Below are 16,125 nucleotides of genomic sequence, written 5' to 3'. Positions count from 1 at the left end.
GTCTTTTCATATAGAGTACGAAGTTGTGACATCATAAAAGTCTATTTTTAGAATTTCTCAATTTGAACTTAATTTTCAGAAATCACTGTTATGAACCAGAGCAAAATAACAGTGATTTTCTATTGAACTCTATTTATTCAATGGTCATATCTCAACCAATAACTAACATATATTAAATTGGTTCTCGACATTTGGACATTATTTTTTAATGCTCTTTTGGAAAATGAAGTTCAAATTTGGAAACTCTAAAAATAGTTATTTGATGACATCACACACTTGACCATTCTATTAGGTAAGGTTACACTAGCATGAAAGTAGAAGGAAGGTCGAATCTACAAGTTTGTTTATAGTGTTGTCGAGTGTGATTGCAAATCTTCTGATAACCTACTAGGAAACTTCTAGATATTCCCAACTGAACTATGAAAGATTTGATCCCTTTAAGTTTTGCCATTGCGACCGGCTGACCGCATACTGTAGAAAGTTCTGAGCAAGAATACATTCTTGAAACTAGAAACTGAAAAGTCAAATTCTGAAAATTCAATTCTCTTTGTTCAGATTACATTCAAAATGACAATTAGAAGCAATATGTTGTGATAAGATCATGCATCCGTTGTGATTTAGAGACTTCTTCAGTAACTCTTTAAGAATAAGTTAATTTATTCATTTCTGTTATTTTCAATATCTGTTTCCAGGTGAATGGTATCGAGATGACTGGTAAGAGCCAGAGTGAAGCTGTATCCATCCTGCGTAGTGTGAAGCTAGGAGGTGTGGTCAACCTCGTAGTGTCCAGACAGGACTCACCAGTCAAGATGGTCCCAAGACAACTGGTCAGTATATCCCTTTGGGTACAGCAAGGGCAAGCATTTTCAGTTACCGATAACTCAGAATGTTGAGAAGTTAACATGGGTATGAAGAAGTGGAAGCCCAAAAGTATGCTAAGTAAAAATATAAAAGTGTGAACGTGCTTAAAACAATTTTTCTTCTATTTTTATGCCTCTGAGACATAATTATAATAATCATAGTAATGGGAAAGTGGAGGAGGATTATGGTTGTGATTCTGATGATTATGATTCTGATGACGACGGTGACGATGATGATGATGGTCATGGTAATGATGATGATGATGGTGACGATGATGATGATGGTCATGGTAATGATGATGATGATGGTGATGGTGACGATGATGATGATGGTCATGGTAATGATGATGATGATGATGGTGATGGTGGCTGACAGGAAATATTATGAGACATGGTAATTGTAGACAATACAGTAGACATCACTCCGTACATCTGAATCTGAAATATTTACACCAAAATTGAAATCGGAATCAATCAAATTATTGAAGTTAAAATGGTAGCCTAAAATGGCAATGTGTGGGTGGGGGGGGGGGGATGTCTTTGAATAAAATTGAGGGGCACATTCACATTGTAAATAATTATCCATATACATGTATGTGTACATCGTTTTCTATTGTTGAATTTTGTATTGTATTTCCTATCGTTCGTATGTTGGAAGCAAAATTTCTAGTAATGTTTGCATGCATGGACCAATAAAATAATCTTGAATCTTGAATATAAATCTATCCCTGATTCGATCTTTAAGCAGCCTGAGGATGCTGCTCCTGTGGAAGACCCGGTCACCTCTCCCCAGAACAGGGCAGTGATGACCTTTGACATCCCCCTGAATGACACAGGGTCAGCGGGGTTAGGGGTCAGCGTCAAGGGCAAGACCAGTGGAGCTACAGAGGATCATAGCAGTAAGGATCTAGGAATCTTCATCAAGTCTGTTATCCATGGCGGAGCAGCGTCTAAGGTACTCTCAACTTTCGAGTAGTCAGGTTTTCTCTCCGTTCTGTAATTTTCATTCCTAACTTTTCAAAACAGACTAGGCAGGTTGTGGAAATACTGATGTGTTTTGGTAGAGCATAGAACAGAAACATCCTTGTATGTTTTGTCAATCAAGTTTTGCTTTCTTCATAAAACTTGAATTGAATTGAATTGAAGACATTGGAGATGAATAAAATTGAGATTCATCAACATCTGTATGAATTATGTCATTCCTTTGTCAAATAACATTTTTGCATATAGGAGCTTATACATGTACATTCATATGTCAAAATAATAGATGTATGAAACTCAAGGAAAATACATTACTTGTGGAGATTGTTTGATATTTTTCTAATACACTTCTGTTTTCAAGATAATTGTCATGTCAACTACAGTGCTTTTTTGCTGCCAACGTTTCCTGTGTAAGACAATATAAAAGATAGTTCTATTTCATGAAGTTAAGTGATTTCATGCATGTGCATTGGCAGTGTTAAGATGTTTTTGATATTAAACATGTAGTTGTTTGCTTGTAGGATTGTCGTCTACGCCCAAACGACCAGCTTCTGTGCATCAACGATACCTCCCTGGCCAACATGTCTAACAGCGAAGCCATGGAGACGCTTCGCCTGGCAATGTCTCACGAGAAGTCCCCCCGCTCCACCATCTCACTGGTGATCGCCCGGCGACTCGACCAGCAGGAACCCACCTTCCACACCAACAACCTCAACAAGGGTGCTACGAGTCCCGCGACGGATCGCAACGTAGACAGCGGTCTCCTGTCTCCGCTCCCTCAAAAGGACGGCAACTTTGGGATGCCTAACAGCCTCTCGGACGGAGTCCTCAGCTCCCGGACCATGAACGGTGGTGGCATGCATCGTGGAAACGAGATCGTAGTGCAGGCGTCGGTGGAACCGCATCATGCCACGTCACCGAGGCACCAGGGGGCTAAGGTCACCTATCCCGGCAGCGATGGAGAGCCTATCTACAGTAGAGGGGCAAGGAAGTCTTCGAGTGGACAGACGCTTCCGTCATCAGGTTCAGGGGAGACAGCGATGCAGGCTGATGCTAGCCCACCACCTATGCACCTGTCCATCCACAGCTCACCTTCCGCTAGGGCGCCCTCACCCCCTCAATGGCTCCTGGACTGGGAGAACGGTGCTAAAGATGGGTAAGTTCAAATTGCAGTCAAACCTGCTTTAATTACCACCTGTCTACAAAGACCACATTTTTGGTTTCCCTTGAAAATGGATTCTCATTGAAACATGTACTAAACAAACATGTCTTCACTTTTTGTGTTTCCCTTGGGTGGTCGCTACAGACAGTTTTGACTGTACTTCTTGCTTTGGATGAAAATTCTGTATTTCTCAAGTGTGTACCTTTAGAGCATTGTTCAAGTTGGTTGGTTGGTTGGTTGAGGTAAATACATAGAAACCTATGTTGAAAGACCACTCACTAGAAACAAGAGAATTTATTATTTATTGTTATTGGGCAAGTTTTCGTCATGTACAAGTACCTTTCTTATCTGTTTCGATGATATACTTTGTTTAAAGAATAAACTTGAGTTACATGTATGGTTAATATAGAAAATGAATTATCACAGAATCCAACGAAACTTACGCTGAACATTCAAGATTACAAATAAATGACATGTGCCGAACAATTTTCATAGAAAATGTATAGTGGCTGAGTAATGAGCATAGAAAGATAAGGAAATCCAGGTAAGTAGGCCCGACACCATGCTTAACACAGTTCACTATGTGCAAAGTGGAGTAGTGGTTTTTATCGAAGATGATGCCCAGTAAATTTTGTGTGCGTTTGTTTCTATTTGAGTGGTTCAAACAACCAATCTACTGCAGGATAAACAATCCAGAATAAATCATAGCTATTTCTCTCAAAATACGATTCCCAAACCAGAGCTTAAGACTAGCTCAAAGGGAATAAAAAGGTGTTCTTTTCTATGTAGATGGATTTGCATGCATATCTTTCTTTGTAAGAGTTAATATAGATGTGACCTGAAAGTTTCTAAATCAACCCCACAGTTTTGAAATCATAGTCGTATCAAAGAAAATCTGTAACGCTCTGCTCTCTCTTTATCACTACAGGGAGCTGAGTCCATTACCAGATCCTGACAATTTTGCTCGAGACAACTATGCCAGGGCCAGCTTTTCAGAGAGGCGTCAAGGGGGCTCACTGGATGCTAAACAGGTAAATAATCTAAATGTACAGTCAACCTGGCACAAATCATGTCCCATTTGTCAAATAATCTATTAAGTCGATGATAATAAAAAGTCAAACATTTTCTCCATGGACTTACCTGTGTTGGTCCTATGTATTAGTCGGTTTTGAAGGTTGATCAAATTCCCAGAACAGTTTCAAAGAAAAAGCACTAAATTCTCATCGCAAAAGTCAAACGAAGGCAATGTGTAATCACTCACTGTCAAAGCAAGCGCTACACACTGATTTTTTAAATACCATACAACTCTGTACTCCAGACTTGCTGGCGTGCCCTCCTCTGTTCTCCTCTCCCCCTCTGTATCTTACCTGCCTCTCTATCCCTCTCTCTCATACCCACCTCTCTCTTTCCCTCCCTCTCATACCAGCATCTCTCCACCTCTCTCTCTTGTACTAGCCTCTCGCCCTCCTCTCTCTTTCCCTCCTCCTCTCCCTCCCTCCTCCTCTCCCTCCCATACCCCTCTCCATTCCCTTTCTCTCTCACTACTCCACAGAGCATCTCTCATAATACAATGATTGTTCATTATTTTATTCCTTTCAGATGGCTTGGTACAAGAAAACAAAAGGCGAGGCACCAAATAAACAAATAACCTCAGCACAAAAAGGTGAGACCATAATAGATATTATTGGAGTCAACACACAGCAACTGGAAAAGTTTATCTGGTGCTATTAACTATTGCTGTGCCAATGTTACATATATGTGACAAACAGACAAGATCATTTCAATCAACCATTTCTCCACTAAAAAACATGTATATGAGGATCAAATATATGAATGTTTGGAGCATGAATCAAGCTTTTTAAATAACTAATAATTATTACACATGTATATGCTACTAGAAAAAAAATTGTGAGAAAATTGAAGATTTTGTTTAGGATCTTTTCTCATTTAAGCATTATTTGTAGTAAATGAATAAAGAACAGAAACATGAAGCATGAAAAGAAAACTCACTTTTATCTCAAAAAGGGTACTAAATTCCACATATTTCGCCTGGATGTCATGGTTTGAGAGGTTCAGGTGTAAGACAAAAGAGGACATCGTTCAGGTTTTGGTATAATCTTTCAAACATGCAATACCCCTTGGCACACAGTAAGAGTATAAATGGCAAGAATTTTTTTTTTTTTTTTTTTTTTTTTTTTTTTTTTTTTTTTTTTTTATTTTTTTATTATAGTCGCTCAAATGTTTTTGTAGTACAAATTTGCTACAATTGCTGTACTTTGGGGTGTTAAAAGTAATTATTGGCATTACAAATGGATTTTTATTAAGTTTTGAATTTCATTGTTTGCCCTTCATCATAGCTGTAAGCTTTGCAGTTGAGTGAAATGCAAAAGCTTTCTATTTTAATTCTTGAGTTGTGTTAACGTTTAAAGATTTGCATATTTATGTATACTGTTTTTATCCCGACACAATACTTGCAAGCTGCACACTTATTTTTATTGCATATACACTGTTTGTTGAAAAACTTCTTATGTTTTTAGCTTTTAGCATGGTGTTTTGTTTAAACCTTTGATATCAGATTTAAACTGTACTTGTAAACCTTATTTTTGAGTTATTCATCATCATTATCCATGTTTGTTTATATATTCAGCATTCCTCTATCAGTGTACATGTTGATGAAGCCAATGTGATCTTTCCCTTTGATATGCCAATCGTAATTTTGAATATTTAGTTACCGTATCTATACATTTACATGTATGTTTTGTCTGTGAGCCCCCTTGTTTATCATTTGATATATAAAAAAAATAGTAAATGGGTCCTTTCTACATTAAAATCTATGGTATGTGTACACAGAAATTTAGCTGTGTTTATTTATTTATTTATTTATTTATTTATTGTAAATGTCATATGCCCCCATAGATATTTGGTTCATAGATATACAGATACTTTGCTGCTATTAGAAATTCTCAATTCTGAATTGTTTAAATTCATGAATTGTAATTTTAAACCAAAATAAAGATATTATTTTGGTAGTGGAAATCAGATATATACTTACTTGTAATAACCATAAATCACTAATTCATGAGGTGAATATTCAATACAATATACTTCAGGGTAGTGAGTTAGGATTTCATTAATCTGAAAACTTGTAGGAAAATACACTTACTGAGTATGCCCTCCCCACACCCCTCGTCTTTACACAGATGTCGCCGCCAGTACGAGTAGTCTGCTCCGATCGAGCTCGATGGATTCCCTCCTCGACTCTAAACCTAGCACTAGCCGGGTTGAAGAGAGTAAGTAGCGCCCTCCTGTGTTGAAAAGAAAACACACCTAATCCAACCGGAGGGACTCTTTTTGCTTTGTTTTCCATGCTTCAAATCATTTTCTTTTTGCATAAAAAAAAAAATTTGCAGTGCACTAATCAGATAACTTTATTTCCTCTCATCTTTCATTTCTGTAGTCATTCTGTGTTTTTGGTGGAAAGGGACTTTTCTGGGAATTAATTGTGTTGGATGTGTGTCAGTGTTGGATTGTAGTGTTAACTCTTTTTTTCTTTAATAGGTAAATATTTGCAGTGAAATGGCTTGACAGTGATTTACCTGCCGATATGAAAGATTGTGTTTGAAGTATATAGAAACTTGTGTGATGTTTTGTTAGTAATCATGTGTACATGAAAGTTTGCAGACAAAATGAAATATCCATTACAAAAAATGTTTGAAAGAGCACGTTTTGGTCAAACATTTATCCTGTAGATAAATAACATTTAATTAGGAGGAGGAAGAAAAAAGTGTCTAGTAGAGGCCATAACTCAACTTACAACCTGACCATGGCAACATTTTGGTATAATCGTAAATAGCATTAGTTATTTTGGAAACATAGGTCATTTATATGACAATTAATATCAAAATTGGGATTTGAAGCCTCCTACTGAGAGAAAAATGAAATCAGCAACCAGTTGGGGCGCAATACTGGTCTTGTGACTAGTATGCTGTCATTATGGTTTGGTTTGGTTTGGTTTGATGGTTTGTTTTACCTGACTGCTAAGAAAGCATGTGTGTGCTTATAATTAAGCAACCAGGGGACTGACAGCTTTAGGTACTCTTATCTCTGAGGGACTTGGTAATGAGTATATCACAGGGCACTAGCGCATTGACTTGGTTTTGAACCCGGGACCTCCCGTTTACGAAACCACCGCTCTACCACTGAGCCATCGTGTCACTGTCAATCATTGTTATCTCTGACTAAAATTTCCCAACATCTTGCATTTTTTATATTAATTTTCATACAATAATTCAAGGCCCAAGTCAAGAAGAATTTCTTATTTTCAAATTGCCACTTTCCAGCTCTTATTCATGACCAAATGCTATAACTATTCTGCTAATCTTTCTTCAAAAATATCCTTTGATATGCTTGTGAATAGAAATCCTTGAGTACTGTAAAATACTGCTGTAAAAAAGCTTGTGTCTTGTGGAACTATTTGCATGTTATTGTGGTGTGCATTATATTTTATTTGTTTTGTATTTTCAATTTATATTCTGCAATATTCTTTTTCAGCTTCTCTTATTTATTGCGCTACATCAGCAAACTCTGTCTACGCAGTATTAGTGTCTTTCTGTGTGGTGTGATTTTACTCTTTCACCTTTGCACATGAATTTATTTTTTCTGCAATACATTATATTCCTTTAAATTATTTTATTATCTTTCATGTTTGGCTCTGTCTTTGCTGGTCTGTTGTGCAACAGTAATCTTGCATTTTATTTTAATAGCTTTTGTATCAATATGCACTGGATTTAAATTGCACATCATTTGTATGATAACCTTCCCCAATAAATGATTTTTGTGTTGTCTCAGGTATGGTAATGGGTAGCAGTTATGTCATCATATTTCATTCTCACTTACTGTATTAATTTTTCTAAACCATTAATAGAGGTACATGTCGAGTAACTAAAAACCAGGAGTGCTATTTGACATCGTAATGTGCAATTGTGTTTCCTGAGTTTACAACTCGTAGTGTTAAAGTATTCTTTTACTTTATGGCACAATTCATTTTACTTTTATTTATTTAATTGAACAAAAGATGAGAATGTAAGATTCATGACATAAAGTAGCAAAAATGAATAAGTTGTGAGCAAACAAGTAAATACTTCTCCCTTATCTATGTTCTTAAGCCTGCTTTCACGGTGAAGTGATCAATCAGTCAATCAATGAATCAAGCTTCTAATTTACAGTCAACACCTCAATTATTCATACCCCTTGTAAATTTTATGTTTTTCATGCTTTTATATGTCACATTCTTGAGAAACATAAATTGCAACAAATCAATTATATACTTAACAAATTACAAAACTTGGTATTTAGGGGGTAAATAATGTTGTTGTTAATTGTATGAAATCTACAAGTACAAAGTGATCAACTGGCATAATTCTGTCAACTAAACAATGTATCAAGATTGAATTGATCATTCAATTAATATCAATGACTGTAAACCCTTTATTCTGTTCTTATTACCAGGTTCTTCCAAAACCATGGGGCCCGGTTTGGGTATGGAAAAGTCTAGCTCACTTGAGAGCCTTCAGGTGGCAGTTGCCAATGTTCATCAACAGAGGGAGGACTTCCCTGGTCGACCCCGAGCGAAGGTCAGGAGAGGTCGCGTCTGTAACGACAGCTTCAGAGCAGCGGTGGACAGGTCTTACGGTGACCAATCACCCAATGGAGATATGCCACCAATGTATACAGGTGAGGAGGAGGATATGAAGAGAGGAAAGGGAGAAGACATCGGGTTAGGTCGTTTACCGGTATATGCTTTTCACACTTGTGTTGCTTAGCCCCATACTTAGGTTAGCCCCATACTTTCCTTAGCCCAGGGCTAACTTTTTTTGCATTTCCCACACGCTGTTTTAGTCCCGGGATAAGAAAATTCATGTTAGCACTGCTCTTTTGCAGGGCCTACTAACCCTGTACTTTCAGTGAGTCTAGCCCACGTTGGTGTGTGAACAGAAAGTGGGCTAAGCTTAGCCCAGGACTATAGTTTGGGCTAAGACCACCCTTTAGCCCCACCTATTGCCCGGGGCTAAGCAAAGTTTTACCAGTGTGAAAAGCATATTAGACACTCCTATACATCCAATTCCCATTAGACATTTCAAATATCTGCTCTTTTTTGGACAATATATTTTCTATGACCCTAACATACCAATTTGTGTTGAACTTTGTATAAGATATTCAGATTACAAAATCATTTATGTTTGTGTTGAACTCTGTACAGTGTATAGGGTGTGCAAATAACAAGTTAATTAAAGCCCCTTCATTATTCAGTGATCTGATACTCATCTAAGAATAAATGAGAAATTTTCCCTTGTATGCATGTGAGCCAGATGAATGTTACATCCATCAAATATTAAAGCGTTTTGCTTTGCATTTAGCTATTAGAAAGATCCTTTAATCATGAAGACATCTACCAATAAATCAATTATTATCAATTAGTTGTACTGGTATCACTTTTGAGAAAAAGGAGTTGGGATCCTTACCAAAATTGATTACCAACTGTTATAATTCATCTTCCCTAGTGATGGAGGCTGACGAGAATGGAGGATACATTCTATGATTATGATTATGATTTATCGTTTTACTGGTATCACTTTTGAAGAAAAAGAAGAGGTTGGGATCCCTTACCCAAATTGATCACAAACTTTAATAATTCATCTTCCTTAGTGATGGAGGCTGAGGAGAATGGAGGCTACGGCATCTCAAGGTCCAGTGGAGGAGGTGGAGGAGGAGACGGTAGCATCCAGTCTGCAGGGAGTATGAAGAAGAAGAAAGATAAGAAAGAAGATAAGAGCAAAGCAAAGAGCTCTGGTACGGGATTCAAAGGACTCTTTAGGTCAGTATTAAAAATCACATAAAAATTATTGTTTTCTGTGCTATACAAGATCTTTCTGATCACTCATCAAATTCAATTGTTGATAATTGTGTTTTAAGCTGTGTATCCTTTCTGAATGTGAATAAGCGAGACTTAAATTCTAAACTTACTTGCTCAAGCCTCATTGGCAACTTGTATACTATGTAACAGATTTGTTATGACGAGTACCCTTCCAAATGCATAGTGAATTTGTCCTAAATGTTACAAAAAGATAGAAAAAAGCTACTTAACATCTTATGATTTTCTAGTCATGATTTCAATTTTGACTTCAAGTTCTTGATTCATTTTGTGCATTCATACTGTCATATGCAAGTTACATGTAGGAAGAAAAGTCCAAACATCCTGAACAATACATGTATCTCTTTGTTGCATAGATTTGGGAAGAACCGCAAATCCATTGGGTCCGAGAATGCGCTGAAAGGAAAGGACAAAGACAGCAATAAGAGTCAAATATCCGCGACCGAGCGACTTGAACAGGAAGAGGTGGAGAGGAGGAAAGCAAGACAACAGGCCAAACAGGAACACGAAAAGTAAGAACATTAAGTAGCATTGAGTGTCGTAGTTGAGTGGTTTAAGCACATGACTTAAAATTCAAAGGTCGTGGTTCGATCCCCGACATGGCACTGTTATGAATAACTGCATTTAAAAAGTCGGAAGCATACTGCATACATTATGTTTTGCTAGTTAGGACGAGTCATAATGTTCATTCGATCTGAACAACAATTAATGTATGCAATTCTCATTCTGACTATGGAAACACAATTAGTCGTAACAGATGAATGGAATAATTTGTAACCAGGCACTTTACAAAGAATTATTCATTAAACTTGACTACATGACAAAAATGTTCCATTGCACCGAAATGTAAACATTTTAATTTGCACAAAAAGTCATAAATTCAACCAAACATGAATTGTTTTTCACCTATCCTTTTCAGTCTTCGCTCCTGTACTCTGGAATTCTCTACCTTTAGAAATAAGAAAAATCAAGTCACTTGCAATGTTTAAGACTGCTGTCAAAACTTATCTATTTCCAAGAGTAATTATTATTTGTTGTAGTGGAATATCATTTGATGTAATTTAATTTGTATGTAATAATGCAATTATCTATAATTTGTATGTAATAATATAGGTCTAATATGTAATTTATTTGTGATAATGTAAATTGTATGAATGTAATAATGTAAAGCGCATAGAGGATTGTCTTTGATGATTATTATGTGCTATTTAAATCACAATTATTATTATTATTATTATTATTATTATTATCTCAATAGAATCCAAGAGGAAATTCAGAAGCTGAGAGAAGCCAAGATCAAGGAAGAGAACCAAGAAGCCCTGAGCAAGGCCGAGAAAATGATGCAACTCAGACAACAATACCAGCAACGCCATCTTGATAACCAGGGTCAATACATCGATGACGGAGAGGAAGATGAGGACGATTATACAAGAGTTGATCCCAACAGTCATCAAGAGACGATGGTATGTTCACAAATAATAATAATAATAATAATAATATCGGATATTGATATGTAGGGCACATATCCACCATGCAAGATGCTCAAGGAGCTCCAATAATACCCGGCTCTGCTAGGCTGCCGATTTCGGCGCTCACAGCATTCAAGGAATTCTTTCCTACCGGTACCCATTTAACACCTTGGTGGAGAGTGGCAAGTGTAGATCAATGTCTTGCCAAAGGACATTAGTGCCGCGGCGGGACTCGAACCGCGGATCCTGTGATCCACAATCCGACGACTTATCTGCTAGACCACAATTGTCATTTTAGTCATATTTGTCTATTTGTTTGTGGTCATCTATTTATGCATTTGTGATTCTCAGACTGAAAAAGTCATTTCATATTGGGGTAACAAAAATCAGTAACAAATGGAGATAAGAGAGAATTTGAAGAGGAACAGCTTTTAGTACTTTAAATCTAGCCCCCCCCCCCCAACACAAACAAAAAGAGTAATGTGTGTCGAGTCCTCACCTCTTCTGGACACCATCACGTGTCTTGCTATTAGTGCTCTACTTATTTTTCATCTGTTGTTATTTTCTTAACTTGGGTGAAACAAAAAAGTTTTGGAGATATGAGCACAAGATTTGCAGTTTCTGTGCATAATCATCTCTTCCTTTATTTTGTGTGTAATCATCTCTTTCTTTGTTTGTTGTGTATCTGTATTTCAGAGTCAAACAGCAAGGTTAGAAGCCGCCAGGGCAGAGCAACGAGAAAGAGAGCGTCAGAACAGCAGGGTACCAGAACGAGACAGGTACGAACGGCTCCCTCAGGAAGCTGAAGACAGGAGGAAAGAGCGAAGAGACGATATCTATTCAGAACCCAAGGACAGACGTGATGATAGGACATCGAACAATAGATACTCTGATGATCCTTACGCGGATCCCCGCACCCTGAGGAACGGTCAGGACCAAGGGCGGAACTACGACGATAGGTACAGTCGTAGGAATGACAGAGACGTGGAAGAGAATCCATATGTAAGGTACAATGGGAAGAAGGATCACGGTGCCCAGGAACCAAGGGACGGGCGCCACGATAGAAACCGGGACAATCGATCCTCGGAACCTCCGAAGCAGGAGCGAAGGAGGAGCCTGAAGCGCACAGATCGCATTGAAAATGCAAAGAACAGAGCTGATGCGAGAGCGCAAGGGAAGGAGAACGTTGATTTGGATAAGCAGGAGAAACGGGAGGGCGATGAGAAGGAGAGGGAAAGGAGGCCAAACGAAAGACGAGCAGAGTATGCATCTCGCAGCGATAGATCGACGGAGCGTAAGAATCCGAAACGAGATGAGCAACGCCAAGATGCGAGACGAGACGACCGCTATAAAGACAGTCGGTATGATGGAAGGAAGGATGAAAGGCATCCTGATAGAGAGGGAGAGCGAGATGAGCGCTTTGATGCTAGGAGGGATGATCGGTATTATGACCAAGATGGTGGTAGAAGGCAGGAGGACAGTAGGAGAGATCGTCAGCCTCCGCGTGAGGAACGTCATGATAAATACCCTGATCAACGAGATAGGTATCGTACTGCCCCACAAGAGGATCGACATGGATATGGTAGTTTAGACAAGTGAGTAATGGAAAAAAATTAATTGTCAAAAAACAAATATTGTAATAAAAGCCAGTAGATGATTTTTTACTATTGTTAATTCCAAGGTCTATGATTGGCTCCCTACCACCTCAAAACAGCAGAAACCTTGTAGATCTATGTTTAAAATCATAAAATGTTGGTCAAAAAAAAAAATAGGTCCTACACTTTTCATGCTCATGCTTTCTCTTCAGCCAAATTATTTGTGCAGTATTCAACAATCCTTGTTCCTGAACCTTTAGCGTGGTAGCAGTTAATAATGATAATATGAAGATCAGGTATAAAGACATTCCGTTGTGTGCCTGCCAGGAAGGGGCAAACATGATTTTTCACTAAGTATTGATTAACAATATGGATAATATACAGATTGAAGTGTGTTGTGAAGATGTAGTAAAAATCAAAAACTGTAGATTGCATTTCTCTTGAAATATACATCTGTTGTATTGTATCCTTTCACACTTTTTTTCCAGGCACACTACGATATGTTAAGAACTCTATGAAGCCACCCTTTATTATGTTTATTTATATTTTGTTATAGACCGAGCAGGAGGCCTCGCGGTAAGGACCCAAACTACTACTCCATGTCTGAGAATAGTCGACCCGAGGACGATTATGCAAGGACGCAGAACTACTCCCGCCACAACAACTACACGGGCGAGCACCAGCAGGCTCCAAGGCGCACCTCGTACCCCAACGGCCCCGTCCCCAACCATACGTCTTACCCCTCCTCCTCTGGGCCAGGTGGGGATCGTGCCAGGCGAGCCAACTCCACCTCCGACTACCTGGAGTACAAGGACATGCCGCCGAGGTCAAAGTCGGTTTCGGACCAACTCATGGATGAATACCAGTACGATTCAAGGCGGGCTCCGGCCGGGCCAAGGAAAGGAAATCAGCAGCGACCCAATGACATGGGCGAAGGGCGGATGTATAATGATTATGATGACGCCGCTCGTGTCTGAACCCTGAACTTGACAGAGAGCCATTGCTTCACAGCCACGGCGTGATGTTGCTTTGAGTGAACAGTTTCACTGCCATCAATAAATTGCCTTAAATTTCCAGAGAGGCCGGCGTACCAGCTTTTTTACATCTTCCAGTTTTCTTTGAAGATTATTAACCATTAATGCCTACGTTGCGTGTTATGGCAAAGGAGATCATTTTTATGGGGGCATCAGATGATCTGCTTGGTGAATTTGATTTGAATGATATGGACATTCCGGTTTAAACATTAACTTGTTTATCAGTCTACTAAGCAGCATTTTAGCTTCTGATTTATAGAGTGCTGGTTTCACTACATATTGTGAAAATACATTGGTCAAAAAAGTGTAGAGATCTACACTTTTACGTAGAAACTATAGGGCCAATTAGGCTTCTATATTAAACATAAACATCTCAGTGTTGAAAAGATATTCTTCGCAGTACTCCATATGTTGTACCTGCAGCTTGGAAAATATAAAATATAAAGTACTGTAATGATAATGACTTGGAGGAGTACTGTTATCCAAGTACTATTTTTTATTGACAGTATATCTGCATACTACCATCGACTATGAGATCTTGCTTTTGAGTCAAGACAATCAGTTGATTTGTCATTCCTGATATATAGTTTTACGTTGTAAATAAGAATGTGTTTCAGGAAAACAGGTTCCTATATCTCGTCTTGTGAACTTGTTGCAGCATGTATGTGGCGGTCATGGGAAAAAAGTCCTGCTATACTGTTCGATTTTCCTGTCGCTTGGTATTGGGGTAACGTTCTATTAACACTTTTACGTTCTTTTAATACAAATGTGCTTCCCAATCCCCAATCATTATGTCTACAACATAAAGCAAAATTTTTGCATTCCATGGATTGTGCTATCGAAATATTAAAGCGGGACTGCACTACTTGTAGCTTCTTGCGCCCTCTATATATTGAACAATGCCTGAGTGAGTGGTACCCGTTGGTCCCCATGGTTCCCTTTTTCTTTCTTAACACAGGTTTGCAGGAGCTTTATTATGTAAAAACTGTGAGAATGAATGAAAATAGATAAATAAGACCAAATAAAATAAAATTGAATGAAATGGAATAATAATAATTAATTAATAAATTAGTTAATAAACAGATATATGATCACAATAGGAAATTAGTAGTGAATTTCAGAATGGGAAATATATTTGGTTACATTATAAGATAAATTCTTCTAACTTTTCTTTTTAAGATGTTACATTAGAATATGCCTTTATAAAAACTTCAATACTGATTCAAAATATTTACAATGTACTTTTGCAAAACTTTCAATTCGATAACTAATATGTCAACATACCCCCCCCCCCCCTACTAAGCCTTTGAGAGGATATCTTGTCCCCCTTCCCCTGTTCCTAAATTTCCCCAAGAAATCTGTTGTGAATATCAGGTACATGCTAAGTGCCAATACTGAAGGTTAATCGTATGTTGTATCAAATCAAGCTCTGTGAGAATGTACGTCAAACTTATCATTAAAAATACCAATCTTTTTTAATGCGCGTGTAAATAAATGTATTCAGAACATGAGTATGAATTTTTGTATTAACAATTGTATTCCTACCCTTTTTTACTCTTGTTCAAATTCCTTTTTTTGTAAATAGAATTAGGTACATTCCCGTTTCAACCTTTTCCAAACCCATCAGTGTATTCTTGCTAATGCTTTAAATTGAATATTTGTATCTATCTTGTTACTGCAAATACATTGTAGATATGTATTAGTCAAACTCATTGTTCAAGTCTATGCAAAGTTATTTACAGATATAGTACAGCAGTATAAATTCAATATGAATTTCATATTTATGATGTAGATGATGTACCAGTATGATTTCTTTTCTTCAAATAGCACAAGCGAGAAGATTTCATTTTTACCTTTTTTGTGTGTTTTGTGATCAATATTATTATATTTAGTATTATTACTGTAAATTTACATGAAAGGCCAGATAATGTATTAGATTACTTACGTTTACTATGGTACAGTTACACAAATTTCTGCAACTCAGTGTAATAAAATAGATTCTACTTGTGGTATAACATGTATCCTGCCTGTGGTGATCTAGATATGAATCTTTGATTTTACATACAGTAGGCCTGTTTTCATCAGCTCTGGTT

General features: G+C 37.6%; 1 protein-coding gene across 1 annotated transcript in view; it reads left to right on the top strand.

Annotated features, from left to right (window-relative positions):
• LOC100893392 (partitioning defective 3 homolog) overlaps positions 1–15,572 on the top strand; it is a 77,664-nt gene extending 62,092 nt beyond the window's left edge. Inside the window, exons 11-22 of the mRNA XM_030989807.1 lie at positions 693–827; positions 1,606–1,815; positions 2,363–2,997; positions 3,932–4,034; positions 4,603–4,666; positions 6,204–6,293; positions 8,512–8,736; positions 9,709–9,877; positions 10,291–10,446; positions 11,193–11,397; positions 12,100–12,998; positions 13,555–15,572. Of these exons, the coding sequence (XP_030845667.1) occupies positions 693–827; positions 1,606–1,815; positions 2,363–2,997; positions 3,932–4,034; positions 4,603–4,666; positions 6,204–6,293; positions 8,512–8,736; positions 9,709–9,877; positions 10,291–10,446; positions 11,193–11,397; positions 12,100–12,998; positions 13,555–13,975 (3,312 nt within the window). The 3' untranslated portion in view covers positions 13,976–15,572. The remainder of the gene's footprint in view (positions 1–692; positions 828–1,605; positions 1,816–2,362; positions 2,998–3,931; positions 4,035–4,602; positions 4,667–6,203; positions 6,294–8,511; positions 8,737–9,708; positions 9,878–10,290; positions 10,447–11,192; positions 11,398–12,099; positions 12,999–13,554) is intronic.
• The last annotated feature ends 553 nt before the right edge of the window (positions 15,573–16,125 follow it).

The sequence above is a fragment of the Strongylocentrotus purpuratus genome, unplaced genomic scaffold (assembly GCF_000002235.5).
Source record: "Strongylocentrotus purpuratus isolate Spur 01 unplaced genomic scaffold, Spur_5.0 spur5_scaffold_19, whole genome shotgun sequence".
In the NCBI taxonomy this organism is placed as follows: Eukaryota; Metazoa; Echinodermata; class Echinoidea; order Camarodonta; family Strongylocentrotidae; genus Strongylocentrotus; species Strongylocentrotus purpuratus.
This window is presented reverse-complemented; position numbering and strand designations above follow the sequence as displayed.